Source organism: Papio anubis, unplaced genomic scaffold (assembly GCF_008728515.1).
Source record: "Papio anubis isolate 15944 unplaced genomic scaffold, Panubis1.0 scaffold83, whole genome shotgun sequence".
NCBI lineage: Eukaryota > Metazoa > Chordata > Mammalia > Primates > Cercopithecidae > Papio > Papio anubis.
In genome coordinates this window covers 210,836-238,448 of record NW_022168525.1, presented here as the reverse complement: position 1 = coordinate 238,448, position 27,613 = coordinate 210,836, and the positions used below count along the sequence as shown (strand labels likewise).

General features: G+C 53.9%; 1 protein-coding gene across 37 annotated transcripts in view; it reads right to left on the bottom strand.

Moving 5' to 3' along the window:
* The window catches only part of ABLIM2 (actin binding LIM protein family member 2), a 193,986-nt gene that overhangs the window by 26,632 nt on the left and 139,741 nt on the right, over nt 1-27,613 (bottom strand). For 9 of the 37 annotated variants that reach the window (XM_021938271.2, XM_021938277.2, XM_031662665.1 and 6 more), the window contains 3 exons: nt 16,992-17,044; nt 15,966-16,104; nt 2,625-2,686 (listed from right to left, as the gene is read on the bottom strand). In XM_021938271.2, the coding sequence (XP_021793963.2) occupies nt 2,625-2,686; nt 15,966-16,104; nt 16,992-17,044 (254 nt within the window). Of the gene's footprint in view, nt 1-2,624; nt 2,687-14,941; nt 16,108-16,991; nt 17,045-18,396; nt 18,517-27,613 lie in introns of those variants that run through there. The other 28 variants (XM_031662663.1, XM_021938268.2, XM_031662649.1 and 25 more) reach the window with 8 other exon arrangements.

Genomic DNA, 27,613 nt, shown 5'->3' with positions numbered 1-27,613 from the left:
TACTCATTGCTGGCCTCTGCGCCAGGATTAAACAATTCTCCTCTCTGCCTCAGGCTCCCAGAGTGAAAGCTGGGACTAGGTGCCACCACCATACCTATGGCCTAATTTTTAAATTTTTGTAGAGAGGATGGGAGGCAGGCTGGTCGCCAGACTCCTGACCTCAAGTGATCTGCCTGCCTCGGCCTCCCAAAGTGCTGGGATTACAGGCATGAGCAACTGTGCCCTGCCTCTCAGGTAATATTTTTTTGTTTGTTTTTTGATGTAATTTTCTCCTGTAGTTTCCTTCTCTCCTCCTTTGTAATTTGGTGTTCACGGGATTTTGGTCTCACTGCATCTATGCTTGAGGTCACCCAGAATCGTTTCTGGAAGTAAAGGCAAATCAAGAAACGACCTAGCAAATGACTTAGGAGCACTGTAGGCCATCAGCAACAGGGCACGGACTCACACTCCCAGGGCATCTCCAGGGGAAGGGCATGAGTCCAGGTGCCGAGCAGGGCCACCCTGCAAAAGGCTGGTCATGGGAAAGATCAAGTATCTGGCCTTCTCACTGAGAAACAGGCATAACAGTATATAAAAGTCTTAGAAAGAGTGAAAAAATAGGAAAGAACATTAGCAGGGAAAAGAGAATCCCAAAGCAAAGTCGTTAATAATGTTCACCAATCTCCCCCAGAAGCAATGTGAAAAGCTAAGAATCTCCACTTGATGATGAATTCCGTGCATATCAGTTCTCCTAGCACATGCAGAGAGCACACCAGCTAACGCTCTCCTTCCCACCCCTTAGTCTGCAGGAGAAACACATTCACAGAAGTTTAGTTCTTAATTCTGTAAAGCTTGAGGTTCTGTTCTCAATAGTTCTAGGAGAGGGAGTGAAGACGGTCCCTGCCAGAATGTCTGGATCGGCTGTTCTCAAACAGTGCGGCATCTGGAGACCACGACCTTCTCTGCAGATGCTGAGAGGCGTCAATTTGCACCATTTTAGCACATGAGCCTAGAGAAGAACCTTCCCAGAGGATGCACAGCCCCGGCGTCAGTGACGCAAGACTACAAATGCAGAGCGTGCTGTTCTCTCGCTTTCCTTCCATATATTGAGGAAAGTCTCCAGGACCTCACTCGGGTGGTGGAACACCTTGGCTTGGTCCGGACTGTGAACACTGCGCTCACCAGCCCCAGGGTCAGAGAACAGCTGTTCCAGGTGAGAAGGGAACATTCTAGACAATTTTCCCACTGTCCCCAGGACCCCTAACATTGAGCTCAGGGATTTGCACATCTTGGTGTTGTAGGAGTCCTGTGGACATTGGTCCAGCTCTCTTATCTCCCCTGCTTTCCATGTGGAAGAAGACGAGTGGAGAATTCCTTTGGAGAAAATTCAAAGAAGCATGCCACATGCATGGTCCCCAGTGAGGCCCATTCCAGAATGGGAAGAGCAGTTCGTTGGGTAGGGGTGGGGTTGGCTGGAATCAAATCATGCAGAGGTGCCTGGGCCTGGGGGAGATCTGGGGAGGATGGGCCTGGGGGAGATCCGGGGAGGCTGGGCCTTGGACAAAAACACAGCAGTAGGTCTGACAGAGCCTGAAGGAGATGGAAAGAACAAATGCCGGCCCAAGAGGACACCCACAGCTTCTGGAGATGGTGTCCTGTGGCCTTGCCCCTGGGGTGAGTACCTGCCTGAGGATGCCATCCTGGGGTTACACACAGCCAAGGCTGCTCCAGTGCAACAAAGACAGGGTTAGTTTTTTAGTGGCCTCTATTGAGAGGTGAATTGCCTCCGTTTATGAACACATTTCCAGACTACGACGAGGCTGCCTTGTGCAGTGGGGAGGCCCCTGGGCTATGTGTGTGTGTCTGTGTGTTGGGACGTCTGGGACCAGCAAGCCTGCCCCACCCTAGCGGTCCTCACCGGGGACCCCTGTGAGGCTGTGGGCAGAGGAACAAACACGAGCAGCTCTTCTTAAGGCGTTAACTGTCCTGGGGAACAGGACCTGGCCCCTCTGCAAGGCAATCAGCCCCCAGATTTTCTGGGCTCATATTCAGATGCCCCAAGAGTCAGCAAACTCAGGGTAGGAGATGGCACCGGCCTTCAGCTGGGGGCAGCCAAAGAGCCTGACTTGGAGTTAATCCAATCTCCGTGCAGCCTCAAGTAACAGCCTTGGATGCTAAGGATTATTTGATGTAATCACGGTAACAGTAATAGCAGTGAAGGCCAGGCCATCCCAGATCAGGAAGTGGGCACTTGGCTCACACAGGCTCACCAAATGCAACAGCCCTTGAAGGTTGTCAGGCTCAGCGCCACACGAGGAGGAAGAGGGTTAGGAGGGGCTTCTTGGAGCTGGGCCTGATCACTGTGGGTGGCCCTTGTCTCCTCTGCTCCCACACACTGAGGTGTCTCTGGGGCCGGGGGCAGGGAGGTGGGGTGGGGAGGGTGTTGCCCAGGTCTGGTCCGGTCCTGGTAGGGAAAAAGCAGTGGTGGCAGAGGCAGCCCCTGGGTGGGGCATCAGGCAGAGGCGGGTGGGCCGCAGGGTCCCCGGGGCCTCTCCTCCTGCTGCGTGGTCAAGAAGCTGTGGGAAGCGTGCTCAGCCTCACAGCCATCGTTAGTACCCCGTGGCCAGGGAGGGGTCAGTACCTACCCGCTGGTCCAAGCCATTCTTTCCATGTCCTGGGAGAGGGTCAGATTTGGAATAGGGGAATCCTGAAACAGACACAGCACAGCTTTGTCACGCGCGCAGACTAGGTGCAGCAGCGAGGGGGGTGCAGCCCTGGGGGGCTTCCCACCGGGGTGGACAAGGCTGGGCAAGTAACACAGGGGAGGCCCCCTGAGGACCATGCCCTGCCTCAGTGGTGACCTTCTGTTCCCAGGGCACTGACTGAGGAGGAAGCCACGGAGGGGTAATGTCCTGAGCCTGCTCATGACACCGGAAATGCCACAGAACCTCAGCCCAGCTGGCCCCTGTGTTCAGGAACAGGCTGTGGCCTGGGCATCACCTGGCACCTGGGCCAAGCCCCTCACTTTACAGACAGGGGAGTTGGGCAGAGTCAGGGAGGGACACAGTCTCTGGAACCCTGGAGGAAGAGCAGAGCTGTGCCATCCTGTGCCAGAGGTGGCAAATGGAGGCCCACCATCAAGCACATGGGGCCTGGAGGCAATTTTATTTTAATAAACTCTTGGCTGGGCATATTGGCTCACGCCTGTAATCCTAGAGCTTTGGGAGGCCAAGGAGGGAAAATCATTTGAGGCCAGGAGTTCAAGACCATCCTGGGCAACATAGCAAGACCACCCCTACACAAAGCAATGAGATGGCTGCGGTGGTGCATGCCTGTGGTCCTAGCTATTTGGGAGGCTGAGGTGGGAGGATCCCTTGAGCCCAGGAGCTCGAGGCTGCAGTGAGCTATGCTCACACCACTGCACTCCAGCCTCGGAGACAGAATGAGATCCTGTCTCTAAAAACAAATAAATAAATAAATAAAATCCTGAGTTGCTTGTAATTGGGGGGCTTCATATTAAAACCCAAATTTCTAGCTTCTCGTGAAATAATAGAGGGCTAGTCTGAGACAACGAACTCTGGATTCCCTGTGGGGCAAGGCTCGCTGGGGCTGCCAGGAGGGGGCAGCCTTTCCCAGCCCCCCACCGAGCTCCCTCCATCGCTCATGTCCCTGGGTGGGCCTGGGAGCTTGCTGGAAGTTTGAGACCTCCAAAGTAACCTCTTCAACGTCATGTGATGGGAGAGCAGGGAGGAAGTGAACGCCTGCCTGGCTCAGAGGGGGTGTGGTTGCATTCTGGGAAGGAAGGGGCAGAACGTGGACCCTGGAGAGGCAGGGCCCTCCACACGCAGGGAAGCATCCTTAAAAGACCTGTCCTGGGTCCCTAAACTGTCTGTCTTTCCACTAGCCTGTGAGGTCTCACAGAGCATGGCCCACACCTGCCTCATCTGGCGGTGTCACCCCAGTACCGGGCCCCAGTGGTGCAGGCCAGCCATGTACAGGGCCAGATGCCCACATTCGCTCCTGGGAGCTGCCAGGCTGCCCATGAGGCCTCCGAGGGGAAGGTGGCTCACATCCTTCAGTGCTCACAAGGCTGCATGTCTTTCGCAAGGACCGTGCCTCCAGGGGCAAGGCAGGCTCTGTGCACAGAACCGCCCACCCACCCACTCCAGGGACCTCATTTCTGAGCAAAGGATGCTTCTCCCGGGGGTTTCATTTGGGGGTTCCTCACGGACTCAATGAGGACAGAGAAGACATTCCATGAAGGTCATATGGGGACACAGAGAAGCCTGTGGGAGGAGCCTCAGCTGGGGACTTGTTTGCAACAGGGTGGCCAGTGGAAAGGTTCCACATGTGGGTCAGGAAGGCCTTTTAAACATCAAGATCAAGGTCCTCAAACTTATCTTAGCAGAGGAACTCCCTCGACATGCGAGCTTTTATGTGAACGCTGATATGCAAAACAGGCAAATGAGGAGCTGGGAAGACAGACGTGGGGAGAGGGTTGGGGACCAGACCTTTGGGGCTATTCCTCCCCCTCCCAGCCCCTCCGAGGCACCCCCAGGTAAAAGGCCTAGCCAGCTCTTCTCATGTACAGAAGGGGAGTCAGGGCCCAGAGACGCGCAGGAACCTGCCTGAGGTCACCCAGCCAGGTAGCGGCAGCCCTGGGACGCCGGACGAGGCCGCCTGCCTTGCAGTCCTGGGGTTCCTCCAGGAGACACCTGCCTCCTCCTTTATGCCCAGAGCCCGGCACGCTCTGGGATCCGGAGGACACCTCCAGCTCAGCGGGAGGTGCTTATCAGCAAAGGTGCCACAGGGGTGGTTCTCAAATTGGCATCCCCAGCTAACAGCCCCAACCTTGCCAGGGAACTTGTCAAAAATGCAAATTATTGGGCCCCACCCCAGACCTCCTGTGTCAGAATTCTGGGGCTGGGGTCCAGGGATCTGTGCTTTTACAAGGCTTCCAGACCATTCTGATGCACACTGGCCTACCGCCTCGAGAACAGAGAACGCCCTTGGTGGTGTCCTGCACCCCTCTTAAGCCCGAGGGCCTCCACCTGCCTGCCCCTGGAGTCACCTGGACAGCGTGTGAGGTTCCCAGTGCCCAGGCTGCCACCAACGGGTCTTGACTTTTAACCGCTTCACACGCAGGTGGAAACCTTTCGTCCACGAAGCCTGTGTTATCCTCCCCACTTTGACTACAACTGTCTCAGGGAGGTCTTCTATTTCCTTTGAGCACCCGTATCAGATGGTTCCAGAAGTTTTGCTTCAAACATCCAATGTGATGTAAGAATATGATTCTTTCCAAGAAGAGGGCTATCGCGCTTTGTCCCCGGTTTTACCTATTCCAATGTTCTTCTTTCCTTTCTGAAGTTCCAAGCCTTCCGTTATCATTTCCTTTCTGTTTGGAGAAGATTCCTCAGGGGTAGGTCTGCAGGATATTTCACTGAACACAGGATTCATGCGGACACTTCTGCTGTTTCAGCACGTGAAGGATGTCAGGGCACTTCCTGCTGGCCTCTGTGGTTTCTGATGAGAAACCTCGAATTGGTGTTTCCCCTCTGTTTTTTCTCTCTGGTTGCTTTCAACATTTTTTTATCCTTAATTTTCAGAAATTTAATTATGATATGTCTTGGTGCAGATTTTTGGGGTTTATCCTCTTTCTCTGGGACTCACTTGGTTTCTGGAACTTGTAGGTTTATGTCTCTTTCTTTTGCCAAAATTGTTACGTTTTCAGCCATTATTTTTTATATATTTATTTTTTTTGAGACGGCGTCTTGCTCTGTCGCCCAGGCTGGAGTGCAGTGGCACGATCTCAGCTCACTGCAACCTCCATCTCCCAGGTTCACGCCATTCTCCTGCCTCAGCCTCCTGAGTAGCTGGGACTACAGGTGCACGCCACCATGTCCAGCTAATTTTTGTGTTTTAGTAGAGACAGGGTTTCACCATGTTGACCAGGATGGTCTTGATCTCCTGACCTCGTGATCCGCCCATCTTGGCCTCCCAAAGTGCTGGGATTACAGGCATGAGCCACCACGCCTGGCCTTCTGCTGTCTTTTTTCATTCAAATCATTGATCTTTGGGGTTCTTGGTGTGATGGGTAATTTTTCTACAGTATCCTGGGCATTTTGGATATTATGTTAGGAGACTGATCTTGTTAAGTGTTAAATCCTCTATTTGAGCAGGCTGTCACCCTGTTTAGGTTTCGTGTGTATGGCCTGGTCTTTTGGAGGCTCTGGTTCCAACGACAATTTGCTTTTCAGAATGCTTGCTGAAGTGCTATTCTGGTCTGCTAGATTCAGCTGGAGCTGCCGGTCCGCCCACTTGGTCCCTGCTGGTGCTGCCCGTGGGGATAAAATGCCCTTCTTGGGGTGTCCTGTGTCACCGGGTGGGGGTGGGAGATGCCTGCCATGGGTAGAGACCGTGTCCCTGGGTTCACTCTCAGGACTGCGGGGTGCCTGCTGGCCACCTGCCCATCTACTAGTGTGGCTGCGGGAGGAAAACACCTGCCTCGTCACCTTCTGCCACTGCATGGGAGGCTGGGAGGCTGCAGGCCTGGGCCACCTCCTGCCGCTGGGTGGCGGTGGGAGTGGGCATACAGAGCTGCTGTTCCCTGAGGTCCTGAGGCTGCCTCGCCAGGCCACTTTGCTGTTCCCACCTTTAGAGTTCTCCTATGACCAACCGTTTGCCGTATCATTTCCAGGTCTGTTTAGTTGTAGGTAGCAGAGAAGAACAGGGAGAAACGAGATGACGCTATCTCACCCCCTGGGCTGCTGTCTGGGCTCCTGAAGTTGGCCTCTCTTGGGGAGGACGAGCAATCCACATATTTTAAAGGTCCAGGGATCCTGTGCACAGCCAGCGCTGAGAATCACTTGTTTATTTATTTAATAGTTTGAGACGGAGTTTTGTTCTTGTTCCCCAGGCTGGAGTGCAATGGCGTGGTCTTGGCTCACTGCAACCTCCTAGGTTCAAGCGATTCTCCTGCCTCAGCCTCCTGAGTAGCTGGGATTAGAGGCGTGTGCCATCAGGCCCGGCTAATTTTGTATTTTTAGTAGAGACAAGGTTTCTCCATGTCGGTCAGGCTGATCTCGAACTCCTGACCTCAGGTGATCTGCCTGCCTTAGCCTCCCAAAATGCTGGGATTACAGGCGTGAGCCACTGCACCCAGCCAAGAATCACTGGTTTAAAAAGTCCCTTTATGTATTCAGAGATTTCACTTGACTCTCACCAGCCTACACACTAAACATGAACCCATTTTACAGATGAGAAAGTTGACACCTAATGATATCAAGTGACCTGCTCAAGGTCAGTTACTGACTAGAGAGGCTGAGATGAGGAGGGTTCCCGGCTTCAGGAACCAGTAACCCCATCTTCTCCCAAGCCAGTGTGCCCTGGTGTGGGTTTGCAGGCATGTGGGTCTAATGCGTGTCAGATGGAAGCAGACAACTTTCAAGAGGCGGGGTGTGTGTATTACAGAGAGACACCCACACGGAGAAGGCAGGTAGGGGGCCAGGCGCGTGGCGGCAACTGGGTAGTCCTGATGCCAGTTACATGAGGCCCTGCAGGCACTGGATGCCCACCCACTCCATGCCCAAGCTCAGCCTAACCAGGCTCCCTGCTGCCTCCCCTCTGTGAAGCCTGCCATGGCCACCTTGCCCTCAGCATCCACCAGGCCTGCTCCTAGGGCCCTGAGCCTCTTCTCCATGGGTCTGTCCTCTTCCAGGCTGGCTCATCAGAAGTCAAAGTCACCGCTGGACATTCAAGGCCGGGCATCTTGTGGGCAGAGGACTGTGGCTCACACGGTGTCTGGGTCTGCTTTGCGGACACCTGACCTGTGAGCCACTCGCTTGGGCAGCTCCCACCCACTCCCGGGTGCACGGGCAGGAGGCTTGGAGGCTGTGGCACTGCACAGGTTCAGGTCTTGGTGTCTCCATCTGAGGAAGGCGGGCACCCTTCATCCCTGAGCAGTGATGAACAAGAGGCCCCTTGGCTGGTCTGACTGTGGACTTCAGAAGCAAGTGAGACGGGCCCAAGATGACCACAGAGGGCTTGCCATGGCCTGGCTTGTGGACTGGAGGTGCTGAGCCTCAACATCCCTCGGGGTCAGCCCACAGGATCCCCGTGTGCTCACGTGCAAGCTCCTCAACCCCCACATGCTCCCTGGCAGGACTAGATCATCCCTGTTCTTACAGATGAGGGAATTTCAAACTCAGAGAGGTTTCTCTTGTACCCAAGGTCACACAGCAAGGGACGGGCTGGGATTGAACCATGGGTGGACCAGCGCCCTCAGGCAGCGCTCTCTGAGGCCCCCTCATGCGCTCTTCTGGACGGTTCTGCGGCTTTGTATTCAGGGTGGCCACCTTCATGTCCCCCACCCCACAGAACGAACGCTGGGTCCCAGGAAGGACGGCTGCTGCTCAGGGAGCTGTCCCCGGAGCCTTTGGGAAGACGCGGCCAGCCACAGGCACGGATGGCGAGGCCGCTGCCTGGGAACGGGAGGCACAGGACTCTCACTGCTCCCGGGCACTAAGGGTCCACGGGGAGAAAAGCACACAGGTGACAGATCCGTGCTCCAGGGCCCTGAGCCTGTTCTCTGCGGGTCCGCCCTCTTCCAGGCTGGCTCATCAGAGGTCAAAGTCACTGCTGGACATTCAAGGCTGGGCATCTTGTGGGCAGAGGACTGTGACTTACACAGCGTCTGGGTCTGCTTTGTGGACACCTGACCCGTGAGCCCCTCTCTTGGGCAGCTCCCATCCACTCCCAGGTGCTTGGGCAGGAGGTCTGGAGGCTGTGGCGCTGCACAGGTTCGGGTCCCCTCTCTGAGCCTTGATGTCGCCATCTGAGGAAGGCAGGCACCCCTCATCCCTGAGCGGTGGTGAAGGAGAGGCCCGTCCAGCTGGACTGGTGAGGGAGGCAGAGCTTCTGGTGTGGGGTGGGGCTCTCCAGAGCCCAGGCACCGTTGGAGGAGGACAGAGGAGGCCCTGGGGCTGTGGCTGTGAGATAACATAAGCTCCCAAAGGGACACAGGGTGCCACCCAGGCCTGTGCTGCTACCCGCAGAACTGGGAGGCCACACCTGTCCAGTCCCTAGGCATGGGTAAGCCTGCTGGGCATGGGGAGGCACGGGGATTCCAGCTGAAAGCTAGTCTCCAGCCAACCCGACGGCAGCGGCTGCTCCCTGGGGCTCCAGAACCCAGCATGCTCTGCCTGTCCCCAGGGTGGTGTATACCTCCAGCCACAGCATCTTTTCCTGGGCTGGGGTCCTCTCCCTGACCTCTGGACCTCCCTCTGCTCTCTCTGGGAGTCAGAGAGCACTCTGCCCACCCAGCAGGAGGCCAGGCCTTCCAGAAAGGCCATCACTGTGGCCCCAGCTGGCCACTCCTCCCTCATAGCCTCTGTAACGAGGGGCCCTCCGGCCACCAGCTGGATGCCAAGGTGGCCACGCCTGAGCCCCTAGCTCTCCCTGGGCTGTCCCTCCACGCCCTTTCCCCAGGATCAGCCCTGCTGGCCACCCCTTCCCTGCTTCCCTGGCCCACTCCCTCTCCTGGCTTTCTCCCTCCTGGGTGCTCCTCCCCACTTCCTCCGTGGAGTCTCCTGCCCCGCGATGGCACCTTCCCACCTGCCCGCTTGTCAGCACACACATGTGCTTGTTCTCTTTCTCTCTTTCTCTTCTTCTCTGTCTCCTCCCAGCATTTTGCTGAGATGGGGAGATGGGAGGACGCAGACAAGGAGTAGGCCGGGGGCCAGGCAGGAGATCACACCTTATTTGGGTCTCAGACCCTCTTTAGAAAGGAACACACACTCAGGACACAGCCACGCGCTCACAGTCACAGTGGCTGGGGTTACCAGCTCCCATGGTTCCAGTCCTATCTGGGAGGCAGGGACCCTCAGTCTCTGCCTCCAGCCTGGACCTCTCCTGTGAGCTCCATCTGCCCGCTGGCAACCTCCCTGGACGTCTCAGGTTCTCCCAGCCAACGTGAAGACACACACCTGTTCCCATCCCATCTCTGAGTAAAGGTGGCCTCTGCCGGCCTGTGCCAGAGCCAACCCAGTCTCTTCTTTGATTCCGTCACTCCCGCACCCAGTGGTTCCTGAGCTGCCCCCATGCGGGCCCTGCCAGTGAGATCCTTTCAGGGCCCCAGATGCTTTTGTGGGTGCCACAATTCCTCTTGTCCTGGCTGAGCAGCCTCCAGTCCACTGTGTGTGCAGCTGCCTTCTGATGTTTTAAACACAGAAAATGCAACATCTCCTCTCACACTTGTGTCGTGCCAACGTCCCCCTCCCTGGCACTGCACTCCAGACTTTTCCTGACTGGACCTCGGCCTGCTTCCACCAGCTTCTGGCGAGTCCCACCCCCGCCACCCTTACTGTCTCGGTTTCCCAAGGCCGCCCTGCTCCTGCCTCCAGACCTGCCTATAGGCTGTCTGTGCTGCTTAAACCCTGAGTCAGGCCAGGCCTGGTCCTCTCAAGGGCGCACAAATTGCTCTGTGACCCGATGCATGGCCCTCACTGTTCTTCTAACCCACGGCCCGGCCTCCATCCTGGGGGAGGTGGAATGCCCTCCCCCATACATCGGCCCTATTCAAGGCTACACCCGCTTCAAGCCGTGCCAGGCACCATCTCTCTGCCCTGACTACTTATTGCATTTGAAAGCGCACCCTTCCCCCAGCCCTCTCTAGCCCTCTTAGAACAGGGCACTGATTAACTCACTTTCAGCTTGTTTCTGTCTGTCTCGCAGCCCCCAGTAGAATGTCAGCTCCACAGACAGGGAACTTTGTTTTGGCCTCTGCTCTGTCCCCAGCACCCAGGACAGCACCGGAACACACCAAGCACTCATGAAATACAGAGAGATGCTCCTTGGCTCACCACGGGCTCATCACATCCCATAAACCCAGTGAGATGAAAAGACCATAAGTCGAAAATGCATTGAATGCACCTAGCCTAGCAAACATCATGGCTTAGCCCAGCCTGCCTTAAACATGCTCAGAAACCTGCATTAGCCTTCGGCCAAGTCATCTAGCGCACACACAGCCTGGCACATCATAGAGGGCTGGCAGTCTCGTGTCATCCGCTTAATGCTGCACTGAGAGTGAGAAACAGAGTGGGTGTGTGGGTACTGGAGGGTGTGTGGGAACTGGAGGGTGTGTGGGTACTGGAGGTACGTTTTCTACCCAATGTACATTGCTTTCACGCCAGCGGAAAGTCACACAGTCCCACGTCAGAAGTTGGGGACTGCCTGCATCTGTTCACTGGCAGCTCCCACCCACTGTCTATGGGCCGCTATGCTCTTTTTTTTTTTTATTTTTTGAGATGGAGTCTCGCTCTGTCGCCCAGGCTGGAGTGCAGTGGCCGGATCTCAGCTCACTGCAAGCTCCGCCTCCCGGGTTTACGCCATTCTCCTGCCTCAGCCTCCCGAGTAGCTGGGACTACAGGTGCCCGCCACCTCGCCCGGCTAGTTTTTTGTATTTTTTAGTAGAGACAGGGTTTCACCGTGTTAGCCAGGATGGTCTCGATCTCCTGACCTCGTGATCCGCCCGCCTCGGCCTCCCAAAGTGCTGGGATTACAGGCTTGAGCCACCGTGCCTGGCCCAGTTTTTTTTTTTTTTTTTTTCAGACGGAGTCTCACTCTGTTGCCCAGGCTGGAGTGCAATGGCACAATCTTGACTCACTGCAACCTCTGCCTCCTGGGTTCAAGCTGTTCTCCTGCCTCAGCCTCCCAAGTAGCTGGGATTACAGGCATCCTCATGATCCACCCGCCTCGGCCTCCCAAAGTGCTGGGATTACAGGCGTGAGCCACCGTGCCTGACCCTCTTGTTCCAGTTCTGATGTCTGCGAATTCCACTCCTAGGGGGTCTCACGTCTCTAAGTCTGAGCCAGGTGCCCTGCCCTTCCCACCAGATACCCTCGCGAGATTGACAGTAGCACGTCAGGGAGCCTCTTCCTTCGACCACGGACTAAGGAATGTGAGAAGAACTCTTCTGCCCCACCTTGTAGCTCCAGAGGAGTAAAAGGAGAAAGGAGGAAGGCCACCGCTGCCCCCGTCCCCACCCACCGCCTTCCCTTCTGCTCCCAGGAACAGAAAAGCTGCAGCAGGGGCGCTGTCTCCTAACCCTCCCTCCCAACAGGCTCCGAGACCTGGCAGTGGGGAGACAAGCAGAGACAAACACAACCCACCAGACACAGGACTCTGCCCGGTCCCACAGCGAGAGGACACACAGAAGGTGACAGAAAAATGCCAAGCCACAGGTAGGTTGGGGGTGAAGCGCCCCCAACTGGGGCCTTCCCTGTGCTGCTGCAGAGGTTAACTCAGAGCTTTCCTCACCCCCTCTCCAGCCTGGCCAGGCCACCCTTGGCTCCCATCCTCCCCCCTCTCACACGTGCCTCATGTGCTGGGGTTTGAGGAAAGGGTCTGATTCCCTTTGGAAGTGCTGGGTCCTTTCTAGGGGCCACTGAGTCCTCTGGGCAGTGCCTCGAGCTGCCCAGGGGGTTTGTTTTATGCTCATACGCCTCTGACCTTCGACGGTGGGATGTGGGAGACCTCAAAAGAGAGGATGGGGACTCAAGGGGCTAGGAATGTGGGACCCCAAGCAGCAGCAGGCCTGACTGCTGGGGACGCAGAGTCCACACCACCTTGTGTTTCTCCCCCAGGGCAGCAAGCCTTGTCCTGGAAAACGTGTTACAACAGAAATTCAATAGCCTCCCTTCCTGTGTAGAAATCAGGTGCACTCACAATATAAACTACTCTGCACATAGTCCAGATAATGCACTATGTGTAATATAAACAGGAACAGAAAAGTGGTCGATAGTAAAATGTCGATTTCAATATGATGCCCTCTTTGGAGAGGTGGCAGTGCCTGCTGGGAACTAATGGGATGGGGATGGCTCCCTGGTTTGTCACCGCCATAGAGTCCTCTGGCTTCCCTGCTGGGGAACGGGGACTGGGCCATGCTCACCACTGCCTCTCCACTGCCTAGCACCATGTCCAGCACATAGTAGGTGCTCAGTAAGTATCTGGTGGAGGGATGGATGAAGGTCTGAATGATGAATTCAGTCTCGGGTGAGATGTGCAGATGGTGTTGTGGGTGAGATGAGTTTGTGACCGGGCCCTTGCGAGGCCACAGAGGTGCCCGGCGGGCAGGCGGCGGCGGGATGCGCGTGCGCTCGCTCTGTCGGCGTCTCTGCCTCTGCCAGCTCCCTGCACGCTTCTCCAGGTCAGGGGCTGTTCTCGTCTTCTCTGTCCCCCTCGGCGCCCTGCTCAGCGTCTGGCACAGAGTGGGTGCTCAATAAATACCCGTTGAATGTAACGCATTTCAATTCAACAGACATTTATTGAGTGCCCACTGTGTTGGGTGTCACAATCCTACCTTCCTTGGGCGCGCTACAGATGGACGTCCCGGGGTGCAGGTGGCGTGCCTTGCTGTGTGCAAACGCTTTGTTCAGTAAAAGTTGTGTGCAAATGGAACTGGTGCTCATGGACTCAGGTCTGGGGGCTACTTGGTGATAATCAAAAGAACCCCGAGAGAAAAAGGTGGCTGGCTGTCAGTCTCCGCGTGCTCCCCTTCCCGCCTGGATTCCTCAGGAGGCCGCAGACGGCAAGGCTCACCTGATCCAGGCTCAGCCGGCAGCCTGGGTCCTCGCTGCCATTTCCATGCAAATCGGGAAACAAGGCAATGCCATCGGGACAGAAATAAAGGCACAATCAGAATGGTTAGACACAGCGGGTTTCCTGCTCAGAGGAGGTGACATTAGAACACAAGGAGAAAGCAAAGGAAGGACAGCATCATAGCCACATCCTCACAAGCAGGCACGGCCAGGGGAAGGACAAGCAGGTCTGTGCTGGAGCAGAATCTCCCCGGGGAATTCATGAGCGCAGCGCGGGCCATCGGAGTCCTGCAGACTCAGTACACCAGGATGGAGGCAGCTGCAGCCTGCGTGCGTCTGCACAGGCAGCCTGGGAGAAGAGTATGACGGCAAGAGGCAGGGCTGACACACAAGCCCTTGCCACTGAGTGACCAGCCCACCCACACACCTGACATGGCCTCTGGGCCTCACAGGGCCGGCCACCCACCAGGCTTGTGTGCTCCTGGGGCAACTCCAGGGCACCTACATTCTGGCATTTTCAAACGAGGAAGCAGCGCACGAGGTGAAGGCCACCTGTGCAGGTCACACAGCGTATCAGGGGTACAGGGGTCACAGGGGGCAGCCCGTCTCTAGTCCGGCTTCTCCCACACAGCACCCCCGCTCCTCTCTTAGTCCTGAGTCCCAGGCAGGCCACAAACGTCAGTGGGAATTCTGGGGACAGTAGTTGGCCTCCCCGAAGAGTCTGTGGGGAGGTTATCCAGTGGGGGAGGCCATCAGTATGGCCCCAGCCTTGCAGAGTTCTGCCGGCCACCTGGCAAGGGAGGGACTGAACTCAGCTGAACGATGCCACCTTGAGATCCCCAAACACTGATTTCCTGGTTCCCAGGGCAAATGCCTTGATGCTGGGACACTGAGCAAGGTGGGGAGGGTGCTGGGGAAGCTGGTGGGGAGCGTGCTGAACGGCATCTGACACGTGAGAGGAGAGGGCAGAGGGACCACAAGCCAGTCCAACGTTCCCTGGCCCGCAGGCAGGTGCTGCCCCAGCTGGGGGCAGGGATTCCTGGGATCTGAGAGAGAGGGACCGGAGGACTGGCATGCAGCTGCCCATGGGGCCACAGGCAGGTGCACGTGGACCAGCCCCACAGCCCCCTTGCCCCGCCTGCAGATGAGACGGGCAATTCCTCCCGAAGGAGCACGCTGCTATCTGGGGCGAACCCCTCTCCCTCTGGGGGAGTTTTTTGTGGGGTGGTTTTCCCATGGCAACGTCAACCTTGTGCCTGACCTCTGGGATCCTGGTGTTTACAAAGCTGCACCCCAGGCGGGGGCAGAGGCCCGAGGGGTGCACGGACATCTGCTTACAGAGATCATACACAAGCAACACACCTTCCTTTGTTTAAAGTGATTCTTTAACACATGATCGTTTCCAAGCTTCCGTGTCTTCACTCTTTCCTGTCACATTGAAACACTTTTCTACTTTTGTTGTTAAGTACGACGGTTTACAGTTTGCAGGCATGAGGATGAGGATGAGGATGAGAAACAGTTTCTGTTTACTGAGCAGCTACTATGGCCGGCCGAACGCCACACACATACCCAGTTCCAGTCTCCTAACACCTGGCCCCTGTCAGTGGTGAGCTCAGATTTGAACTTGGGACTGCCTCACTGCAAAGTCAGGTTTTTCTTCTGCTCTCACACCCCACTCCATCCTCTTCCAGCCCCTGCTTCCGAGCTAAACCCAAGCCTTGCCCGTAAAAACTGCCCCCAGCCCAGCTGAGACCTGCAGGCCACTTCTGGGAGGTGCTGAGTGAGTCTGGCCATGCTTGCTACTGGTTTTCACCTATGATTTACAGTGGCTGGAAGCAAACAGCATTATCTGGAGTTTTCTCTACATTGGAACATCACTCCTGATTCAGTCTTCATAACACCCCTAGGGTCAGGCAGACGCCATCACTGTCTCTCTATGAAGCCTGAGGCCGTGCCTTGTTCAGGAAGAGTCACAGGGGACAGGGATGGTGCCGTCACCAACTCCAAGTCTGCACTCATCAGCCGGACCATGCCCATGGCTGCTCTGGGGGTAACAGGCCCTGACTTCTACCCAGCAGCCCGGACACCTTTCTCCTGAACAGCCCAGGAGCAGATCTGGGTTTCAGCATTCTTGCAGGCCCTGGAGATCTGTGAGGGGACGTGCAGGCGTGGCCCTCATTAGCACACTGGCTCGGGGACAGTTCTTGGGAAGCCGGCAAACCGCAAAAGCGCCACTTTCCCATCCGGTCAGCCCTTAGATTTGTGGGCTTGCTCTTCCGCTTTTTAACAGGCAAGGCTTAGATTTGGTGGGATTGTTCTGAGTTATGGGACCCCATGTGCTGCGAGGCCTTTTGTGCACATCACAGCTCCTTCTTCAAAAGAACCACTCACGTGAGTGAAAGCTGTCCCCTGGCATCCTTTGGAGAAGGTCTCTGTCGGTCCCGCTGCTGTGGGACAAGGACTGGGTGTCCAGGTCTGGAGAGTTGGTCCTCGTGTCTGCGTCTCCCTTGAGCATCAGCCAGCTGCTCTTCTGCTGAAGGTAAAAAACAAAGTCATGCGAATTTCAAGGTCATCTGCAACGGTGGGCACATCTCACTGGACCGTTCTTGTTGCTTCCTTACTTCTAACATCCGAGCTGACCCCGCTGTGAGAAAACTCATTATGTGAGAAACGCAGCTTCCAATAAAAATCTCACCATTTAGTGAGACCTATCCAGACGCTATCCAGGTACACGGAGCATCTGGGGGAAATGGAGCTGCCGCCTCTTACGGACACAGACATTGAGGCTCTGGGAGGCCAGGGGCCCACGGGGCTCCACACGGGGAGAATAAGGGATGCTGCCCAAGTCCAGCCTCGGGCTCTCCCCACACACAGCCCTGCTTTCCAGCCCTAGCACAGGTGAAGGGAGCCAGGGAGGCTGAACTCAACCCAAGCGCCAAGCCCAGTCTGCAGCCTGCTTTTGTCACGAGTGTGCTGTTGGAACACAGAGATGCCTGTTCGTGCCTCGGCTCCAGCTGCGTTCACAGAGTTCGGTAGCTGCATCAGACATGGTGCAGCCCGCAAAGCCTAAAGTACTTACTCTCTGGCCCTTTATGAAAAAGGTCTGCTGAACCTATTCTAGAATAATGGATGCCCCAGGGATGCACTTGGATTTATTTCTCTTTCACAGCACACATCTCTTCAGTCACAGAACCATAACCAAGTCACACGGGCATATACCCAGGACATTGGTAAGAGACGTGTGCATCCTAAATGTAGGAAGGAAACTGATGGAAGGCCTCCTACCTTTGGCCTCGCAGGGCCCCTAAGGAAAAGAATGTAAGAGAAAGATTCGAAGTCTCAGTTGGAGAAGCCCTCACAAAACCGATTTCTTTCTGAGCAAGGCTGTTCTAAGCCAGATCTGCTCCCTGGTATTACCTTCCTGTTATCCTGGTCGAAGCTTCCGTCCTCCCCATCTGAGCGCCTGGCAGCTGGAAGGGAAAAATCCATTTGTAAAGGCAACACACCATTGATTGCGGGTTTCTGCCTCACCGTTTCCCATGTTACAGTTATGCTCAAAAATGAAAAATCAATCAAAGAGAAGGTCAGTAGCCTGAGTGCCTTTCAAGGGGCAAGGAACAAGGTGAGCTGGAGGAGGCTCTCAGGGATCATGTACCCGGGAGCATCAGCGGCAGGGGTGTGAAGTGAGGCCGGATTTCAGCAGCAGGGGTGTGAAGTGAGGCCGGATTTCAGTTCTAGCCAGACACTCACACAGAGTAGAGTCACGTTTTCAGATGTAGCCACTTGGTCTTTTGATTTTGTTTTGTTTTGTTTTTTTGAGATGGAGTCTCGCTCCGTCACCCAGGCTGGAGTGCAGTGGTGTGAGCTTGGCTCACTGCAAGCTTCGCCTCCCGGGTTCAAGTGATTTTCTCGCCTCGGCGAGCCGGTAGCTGGGATTACAGGTGTGTACCACCACACCTGGCTAAGTTTTATATTTTTGGAAGAGACGGGGTTTTGCCATGTTGGCCAGGCTGGTCTTGAACTCTTGACCTCAAGTAATCCACATGCCTCAGCCTACCAAACTGCTGGGATTACAGGCATGAGCCACCGCACCTGGCCCACTTGGCCTTTTGAGAACACACATTTTAAAAACCTCCCACGTGACACAAGGTCTCAGTCGGGGAGGCCTACGTGTCTGACCTGGGCGAGGGGCTCTGACTACCCCACCCACCCCCGCAGGAAGGGGCTTCGCGCCATTTCACAGATCGGGAGACTGCAGCTCAGGGACATGGTATACCTCGCCCAAGGTCACTGGTGAGTGGGCGGTAGAGGCCGACATGAGCCCAGTCCTTCTGAGTCCAAAGTCCTTCCCTGTCTGCCCCACCTGGCTAACTGCTGCTGGCAAACTGCAAAACGGTGACGAGTTCTGCTACTGGAAGACGTCCACGAAGAGCAGTCAGGAAATGACAAAATTACAAAATGCAACCAGAAATGGACTCAGTGAAATAGAACAAGCAAAAGTCCTTTTTGCAACAGTTCCTTTACCAAGAATACCATCTGGAGCTGAGCAACGAGGCATCTGGATTTTCCATTCGCCTTTTGTTGGGGGGTTGTCACCCAGCTGGGCTGACATCTCCAGCCAAGAATGAGCAAATACATCACACAAGGCCATGCTGACATTTCTCGGCATCCAGTTTAGTACGTAAAGACCCACACCTTGTGTGTATCCCCTACAGAAACACTGACCCCATGCACTGAACAATTACACAAAAACCCATCTCCGTCCCCAGCCCGCCACGAAGACCCAGGCCTCAGGAAGGACACGCCGAGGTGGGCTTCTTACCTGCAGCGGGCGGCAGGCTCGGGCCCATCTGTCTGTTGGCGTACCCTGCCTCCTGCACCACCAAGGACAAGACTGATACCAGGCCAGAGAGCTTGGAAATTTGGGATTGGGCTACAGGACCTTGACAAGATAAGGCCAAAATTGAAGACTAAGCAGTTCCGTTCCGAATACACTGACATCTCGTAACTCTCAACGGCTACCTGTTTCTCCTTCTTCCAGGAGAGACAGTGATTTTCAGCATGAAAATACAAAGCCCTGCTCTCCCTACTCACAGAGGCAAATCAACGCCAAGCCTGCTCAAGAAGCACTTAATGGAGAGGCAGAGGGGGCAGGGAGCTCCGGGGGACGCATGCCCGCAGCTGGACTCTCCTGTTGCCCAGACAACAGCCGTCGCCCGGCAGCGGAGCCCTTGAGTGTGCGGCCATACATCAGCCATGACTCTTGGCAGCTGCCCAGCAAGTCCCAGGGAGAAGGCAGGCCAGGGGCTACTTGGAGTTCTAAGAGCACAGCCATTGTCCAAGCCAGAGAAGGGCCCTGGGGCTGAGTCGGCTGGCAAAAATAAATGCACCGTTTCCTGAAAAGCCAGGAGGCTGGAAAGTGGATCACCACTCTTGGAATAATCTGCACGTGCATGGACAATTAAGTCGCTCCAGCTGAAGGGCCCTTGGGGACCTGAAATCCCAGCCCTTGGAATTCAGGCTTAGGTCCCCAGAGGCCAGCCTGGCTTCCGGGACTTTCCTCGGCCATGGAAGATGGGTTGAGCAGACACATTCTGGCTGAAAAGCCATCTCAGGTCTCAAAAACAGCCCCCGCCATCTGAGAGAGGGAGGCTCTGCCAAGATTTAGCAAGTTTCCTCTGCAAACACTGCCAGCTCCTCCAGATGCGCACAGTTTAACCAGACTTGTACCAAGGGCTTTTTCAAAACCAGTTTGCTAACCCACAGGACAGATGACCTCTTGAGAACTAGGAGCTTGGGTAGGAAAAGACAGGAAACTGGCACTTCGGATTATTGGCTTGCTTCCATAACAGCTCTGAGCCTCAGTTTCCTCATCTGTAAAATGGGCGAAGGATGCCCACCCCTCCACATTGTGAGGATGACACGAGATAACCTGCATGGATGCTGGAACATAATAGGAAACTAAGCTTACAGGTTTTAAAAATTAGGAATAAACAAGAGGCTAAACGTTGAGGCTAATTTGCAGCATGCTGCTTTGGGATGTCAGAAAAAGATCAACTCAGGACAATAAGAGAAAGAGAGTTTCATGTGTCTTTTGTGTCCCACAGGCAGCTCCTTCTGAGTTCTGGAATGCGTTTGCCAATGAGGAGCCCTCTTGGCAAAGGCTGACTTTCTACTCCCTGTGTTCCTTGGGGAATCTTCAGTTGGAGGCATCTGAATGAAAGAGGTCTCGAATTTTTTTCCAGATACAGAACTGGCCTCTGCCTTTCCTCCTTCCCAAACCCCATCTTACCATTCATTCATATCTGAACATCCATGCCAGCCTGTGTGCATCCCTTACTCCTTTATTCCTTTCCCTACACTTATTCATGCACCCTTTTACCTACTTATCCATGCACCCACTCACTCCTTTAACTATCTGTCCATTCATCCAGACATCCATCCACTAGTCCATTCATACATCCATCCACCCACCCATCCACCCATTTATTCATCTAACTACTCATTCATCCATCTACCCATCCACCCACCTATACATCCATCTGTCCATTCATCCAGCCAGCCAGCCACCCACCACCCATCCATCCACCCATCCTTCACCCATCCATCCATCTTACCATCCACCCACCTATCCACCCATCCATCCATCTACCTATACATCCATCTGTCCATTCATCTGTTCCGCCCACCTATCAACCCATCTATTCATCCATTTACCATTGATCCATCCATCCTTCACTCATCCATCCATTCCATCCACCACCTTCCTTCCTTCCATCCATCCATCCACCACCATTTATCCATCCCTGCCATCCATCCACCATCCTTCCTTCCTTCCATTTCCTTCCATGTCCATCCACCATCCATCCACCACCCATCCATCCATCCATCCATCCACTTGTACATCCACTTATTTGGATATTTATTCATCCAGCTTCCGCTTATCTACTCACTCACCTACCCATCCATTCATCCGTCCATCCATCCATCCATCCATCCGCCCACCCACACCCACCCATTCATCCATTCCTCTCTTTGTCCACTTCATTTCTTTGTCCACTGATGCATCCATTCATCCAGGTAGCCCTTAATTCATTGATCAGTCCATCTACCCTCTGTTCACCCTTAGCCCCTCAACCTTTATCCCCATCTCCCTGTGCTGAGTACCTGCTGTGCACTGTCCTGTCTTAAGAATGCGGGATGAAAAAAAAAACTCAGACATGACCCTTGTCTTTCAGAAGTTCACAGGCCAGTGACGTCGAGGCAGAGGTGGATGAGAAGGTTTCTACACATAACAAGAGCTTTGATGGGAGGAGCAAAGTCAACACAGAGGCACTTCCCTGAGAACATGCATGTGATAAGCACTTACTGAATACCTGCTCCTCAGATAAGCACTGTATTGTGGTCTGGATAAACATTTTTCCTTTGTTTTTTTGAGACAGATTCTCACTCTGTCACCCAGGCTGGAGTGCAATGGCACAATCTTGGCTCACTGCAGCCTCTGTCTCCAGGGTTCAAGCGATTCTCCTACCTCAGCCTCCCGAGTAGCTGGGATTACAGATGCCCGCCACCATGCCCGGCTAACTTTGTATTTTCAGTTGAGACAGGGTTTTGCCATGTTGGTCAGGCTGGTCTTGAACTCCCGACCTCAGATGATCCACCCGCCTCAGCCTCGCAAAGTGCTGGGATTACAGGTGTGAGTCACTGTGCCCCGCCCTTGGGTAAACATTTGTAAAGAATGTCAACAGATAATAATAGATGCTATGAACCTCATTTACAGATGAGGAGACTGAGGGCCGGAGTCTGAGGCCACATAGCTGGTAATTGGAACCTTGTCTGTCTGACCCTGAGGCCAGAGCTGGAGCCACTTTGTCCTCCATGTCAGACGTGTAAATTTTCAGACTCAGTGCTGCATCGCCACCAACTGTGCTTCCTGTGTCTTGTACAAATCCACTTCCCCACGGAGCAGCTGAAGAGAGATGCTTCCCGGGAAAGGGCTGCATCTGATGAGTCTCTGCACTCCCTTCGGTGACCAACGTGCCAACCTGCAGCCTCAGGTGCACGGAGGAAGTGAGTGAGATGGGCATGGCACAGGGCCCTGTATTTCCAAGGGAGGGCCCTACCAGCTCCCTCTTTGCTGGTATCAACACACTGACAGCTCTAACCTCCAAAGATCTCTTGCCCACGTCCAGGGGGCCAGCAGAAGTGTGGGGGCTGTTCCACCACCATGCCAGGGGTGCCAGCCAAGGCTCTGCAGCCAGCAAGCGGTCTCTGCCATGCTCCTCACCAGTTTTCTCTGCCTCCAGTGAAGAATCATTCCTGAGATTGCAAGAGCCTGAGGCAAGTCTGGGACTCTGGCAGTCAGGAGCCAGGACCAGGGGGCACCCCAGCAGGTGCTCTCTCTGGCAAGGGAAGGAGCTGATAGCAACTGGGGAAGGTGCCTGGGGCTTCATCCCTTAGGCCAGAGGGAGACGTCCTCTCCAGAGGGACGTCCTCTCCACTCCTGGGACTTTGAATAGCTCTGCAGGAGGTTTTGAGGATTTGTCCTCTCCTGTGTCTTCCAGACTCAGCCTCCAAGGAGTAGACCCATCAACAGGATTTTTTTCTGTTCTTCTCAGAATTATCTCTATCTCTACAATTCACATTGAATCAGAATGACATTGAGAGGGAGAGAGAGAGGCAGAGGGAGGGAGAGAATGTGAGTGTGTGTATGTGAGTGAGTGTGTAGGCGGGGCCCAGAGCATGGGCGCTGGAAACTAGAAACCTTGCTTAGCCTCTCACCTGTCTGGCTGTCGCAAATCCACTAGAATCTCAGCTCCACATGATTGGGGCAATGCAGGGTCACCCATGTATCCCCAGCACTGGGACACAGCCTAGCACATAGTGGGGTGGATGCTTGAAAAACATCCCTTGGACAAACTAATGAAAAAGTCACTTAAATCCCTCCACACTGCGGTTTCTCCTCTCTTGAGTCAGAATAAGAACCTCTGCTCCCTGGTTGATCTCAGGATGGAAAAAGACTCCAGAGGATGAGGAAAGTGGGCCTGGAATCTCGGCCCCAGCCAACGCCTTTGCCTCCCTTCCTCTCTCCTTCCGGCCTCCCTCTCTTCCACTTTTCTTTCTTTTTTTTTTTTTTTTGTGAGACGGAGTCTTGCTCTGTCGCCCAGCCTGGAGTGCAGTGGTCGGATCTCGGCTCACTGCAAGCTCCGCCTCCCGGGTTTACGCCATTCTCCTGCCTCAGCCTCCCGAGTAGCTGGGACTACAGGCGCCCGCCACCTCGCCCGGCTAGTTTTTTGTATTTTTTAGTAGAGACGGGGTTTCACCGTGTTCGCCAGGATGGTCTCATCCCGACCTCAGATCCACTTCATCTCGGCCTCCCCAAAGTGTGCTGGGATTTCATAGTTTGAGCCACTGTGCCCGGTCATTCTCCCCCACTTCTCTTTCTTTCTTTCTTTTCTTTTTTCAGATGGAGTCCACTCCAGGCTGATGCAATGGCACTATCTCTCAGCCTCCACCAATCTCCGCCTCCAGGCTGGCTACCCTACTTCAGATCTCAAGTAGCTGGGATTACAGGTGCCCACCACCACACCCAGCCACTTGTATTTTAGTAGAGTTGGGTTTCATGTTGCACTGTGCCTGGCCCCAAATGCCTGACCTCAGGTGATCCATTCATCTCGGCCTCCAAAGTGTTGTTGGGGATTACAGGCTGCGGAGCTCACCTACTGGCCTCGGCCTTCCACCCCTTTCTAGGATGGCTTGCGTCTCCTGCACTGCAGAAGGAGAGGTTAGCGTGTCTTTGTATCACACAGACAGTTCCTTCTGAGCCCTGGCATGCACAGCCATGAGGAACCCTCTAGGAGAGGGCTGCTGGAGTTCTATTCCCTAGCTCCCCAGTGGCTCAGCAGGGCCTTCCCAGTGCAATCCCTCCCTCTGGACAGCCTGACTTTCCTCCCATCCCACCCTGGTCCCTGCAAACCAAAATGAGACTTCCACCATTTTGGGTCAAAAGACCCAAAACCAAAATGAAAAACTCAACCCCACTAGAATCTGGAATCCCAGACAGACACCACAAGGAGTGATTAATTCCTGCTTTAAACCAGGGGCACAAAGCATTTAGAACAACGCAGTTCCCATGGGGTCACTTCCAGCAGTCACTTTGGGTGGGCAGGGAGGACAGCCCTCCCCCACCTGCCATGAAGTGCAAGTGGCGGAGGTGTGTTGAGGGAGGAGTGGAGAGCTGCACTGCCATCTGGTGGCCTGCATGCCCATGCCCAGCCAGCAAATCTGGTGGACTACGGGGACTGTCCCTGCATCTGACAGTCGAACTTACTGGAAATGCTGTGGTTTACCATTTTCCCTCATGAATTCATTTTATCTTATTTTTTTATTTTTATTTCTTTTGAATTGTTCATATCTTTTATGCATATTTTCCTTAAATTTACATAAACCATGACTATACTTCCCTCAATTTTATATGTCTAAATCAGATACTTAGACTATTGTAGTTTTACTACTATTCTTATCTAAGAGGTGATTTCTTTTCTTTCTTTTTTTTGAGACGGAGTCTTTACTCTGTTGCCCAGGCTGGAGTGCAGGGTGCTGACCCCAGCGCCTCACTGCAACTTCTGCCTCCTGCTCAAGGCTCCCAGCCTCCCAAGTAGCTGGGATTACAGGCATGCACCACTGCCATGCCAGGCTAATTTTGTATTTTTAGTAGAGATGGGGTTTTGCCATGCTGGCTGTGGCTGGTCTCAAACTCCTGACTCCTCAGGTGATCCACCTGCCTTGGCCTCCCAAAGTGCTGGGATTACAGGCGTGAGCCACTGCACCTGGTCACTCATGAATTAATTTTAAACTGCACACAGCTTCCCTCCCCTGAGGGGATCGATCAACAGAAGGTCCCTGCCTGGTGCCAAGTGTTGTGTGTCATCTCCCTGAAACTTCCTCAAAGCCCCATGGGCTATACGGCCTTGAGTCCCATTTTCCGGGGGAGACACACTCTGAGAAAGGAAGCTCCTCACGATGTAGCTGGAAGCCGGGGGCTGTGGTTTGCACTGGGTCTGCCTCCTGGGAGGGTTGCAGGTCCCAGGATGAAATCACTTATTGTCAGACCAGACAAGCTAGAGCCAGGAAGCCATGAGGCAGGACATCTCCTGCCTGCATGCTGGAGATAAAGACTGTCTCGAGGACATTCCACAATAACCTCACCAGAAATCCCTTCTCAAGGACTGCAGCAACGGAGATAAGATGCTCTCCAAAGAATGCCTGCCCAGTGACGGGGTCTCCACCAACGAACGGACCCCAGCTCCGGCCTCGAGTCTCTGCAGCCGATGAACTCTGCTTCTAGACAGCTTATTTGAAAGGTTTTTGCTAAGAAGAGCTTCCCTTTACATGCTCCTCTTCGGGTGCACATATGGCTTGCCACAGCCATGCATCTCAGATTAGAATCCTCTTTTCCGTACATTCAACATATTTGGAGATACTTTTCTCCGCTTTGTTTTTTAGGTCGACACTCCTAAAAGTAACTGGATTTAATACCATGAGTGACCCTAGATGGTGCGTGGAAACACAAAAATATGCACACTTATACGTGACCTGTTAAACTTCCTGAAAGTTCAGCTCTTGAGCAGATGACACACTGGTGGGTAGGAGGCCCCCTGCGCCGCCTCCTCCCAGGCCCTCACACAACTAGCCCTGCTTCATGTCCATTCCTGACTGTCCAGGGAGGTGCTCTATTCTTGCCTGTCTTGTGTTCCTCCTTCCCTTTTTTAAAATTTTTATTAATTTTTTTCAGAGGGAGTCTCGCTCTGTCACCCAGGCTGGAGTGCAGTGGCACAATCTCTGCTCACTGCAACCTCTGCCTCCTGGGTTCAAGCCATTCTCCTGTCTCAGCCTCCCAAGTAACCGGGACTACAGGCGCACACTGTCACACCAGGCTTTTTTTTTTTTTTTGTATTTTAATAGAGATAGGGCTTCACCATGTTGCCCAGGCTGGTCTCCAACTCCTGAGCTCAGGCAATCCGCCTGCCTCTGCCTCACAAAGTGCTGGGATTACAGGTGTGAGCCACCACGCCCGGCTTATAGCAAAATTTTGGAATAAAAGAGTTTTGGTCATTGCTCAGGGTTTAATCAAAGAGGAATTAATTTGCCTTTGGATAGGAGAATCATGCATAGCCCGATTTTAAAAAATGCACAAAGATGGCCAGGTGGCTCACCCCTATAATCCCAGCACTTTGGGAGGCTGAGGCGGGTGGATCACCAGGTCAAGAGATTGAGACCTTCCTGGCCAACATGGTGAAGCCCATCTCTACTAAAAACACAAGAAAAAAAAAAATAGCTGGACATGGTGGTGGGCACCTGTAGTCCCAGGTACTCAGGAAGCTGAGGCCAGAGAATCACTTGAACCCAGGAGGCGGAGGTTGCAGTGAGCCAAGATCACGCCACTGCACTCCAGCCTGGTGACAAAGCAAGACTCCGTCTCAAAAAAAAAAAAAAAAAAAAAAGCACAAAGACGCTCACTGGAGACAGTAAAATCTAATCTCCTCACTGGATGGTTCAGTTAAAGGATTGAGGTCGAAGTTCTTTGTCTTAGACCTGGGTCTGTTGGATGGCAATAAGCAATTTCATAACCTGGTTTGCTCTCTTCCCCTTTCTAAGGGGCAGACCCTCTCCTGTCTTGCACATGTTAATCACACATTTTAAGGCACCAATCTGAGACAAAGTAGGGGGTTAATAAAAGGTCAAGGCAGTCAATCCCAATCTTGTGGCCCCACCAGCTCAGAACACATAGCCCTCCAGTTCAGGCCTGGTGCCATGATGGAAAGCCAGTCACTTACTGTGGCTGCTCCTTCTTTCGGCCAGGCCTTAGTTTCCCCACTTGTAACCCAAGGGAGCTGGTCTGGACAGTTTCTAAGGGCCCTAGAGTCTATGCAGCCCATCCCGCTCCTACCCCTCTCGGAGGTTTGTGCTCTACGCTTCTCTGGTGGAAAGGTAATGGTAGAAGTCATCATTTCTGGAAACTCAAGAGATTTCATTCCTTTTTTCCTTCTTGGGAAGAGGAAAAAATGCACAAAGTACAGGACCTATGGCCACGATGGAGAAAATATTTTAAAAGTTTGTACAACCTGATCACTGATTTGTCGGCAAGTCACAGGAAACACACTTTCTATAAGATTCCGTCTAAAAGTGTCCATCCAGTTGTCAATGTGGGACGTGGCTGTTTGCTTTAGGTACATCTGGACAAGAACATTTAATATGGAAATGCCTTTTCCCATCGCCAGTGACTTGATAACAGTTCCCATCGTGTGCACAGCACTTTACAGTTTAGAATGCACTTCCACATTCAGTATCCCATGAGGTTCCCACAGTCAGCCTGTGGAAAGGGCGGGGTGGAGGGGATGGGTCCTGTTTTGCAGATGAGTAAACCGAGGCTCAGGATGGTGAAGCAACCTGCTGTCAATCACCGAGAAATTCCAGGAGGAAAGAGAGGGGAGACCACGTGGCCCTGATTCCTGCTCCGTGGCCCAAGCAAGCGCTCCCTGCACACCTCCCAGGCAGGTTCACGTGGAGCAGAGCCGGGCATCAGCCCCTATTTGCTTATGCAACAAATCTCTGTCACTGAAGGCAAGGTCACCCATCCCATCATCAGTAATTCTCAAACACAAGACTAAAGTCTCCCTAAGGAATAAACGAGTGATTCACGTTTGTTCCGTATTCCAAAGATCAGGCCTGGATCAGATTGTGGTTCAAGAAGCCTCTGTCTCTCACCATCTTGGCTAAAGTCACTCTGGCTGCATAACTGAAGGCGCCACCACCAGGCTCTTGGCTACACACCCCCATCCCAAGCCCTGGCTGACGTGCATCAGCCTCGGCGTCACAACACACAGAAGTGTCCTTACTCAGACATACCCTTCATCGTAATTTATAAGAAGAGGACTCTCAGGAGGCTGCTAGTGAATTTGCATTTAATAGTCAGACTGCTAAGGGCCTTGGTGGTGCCTTCACTGCATTTATCAGAACACAACAAAAGGATGCATTCA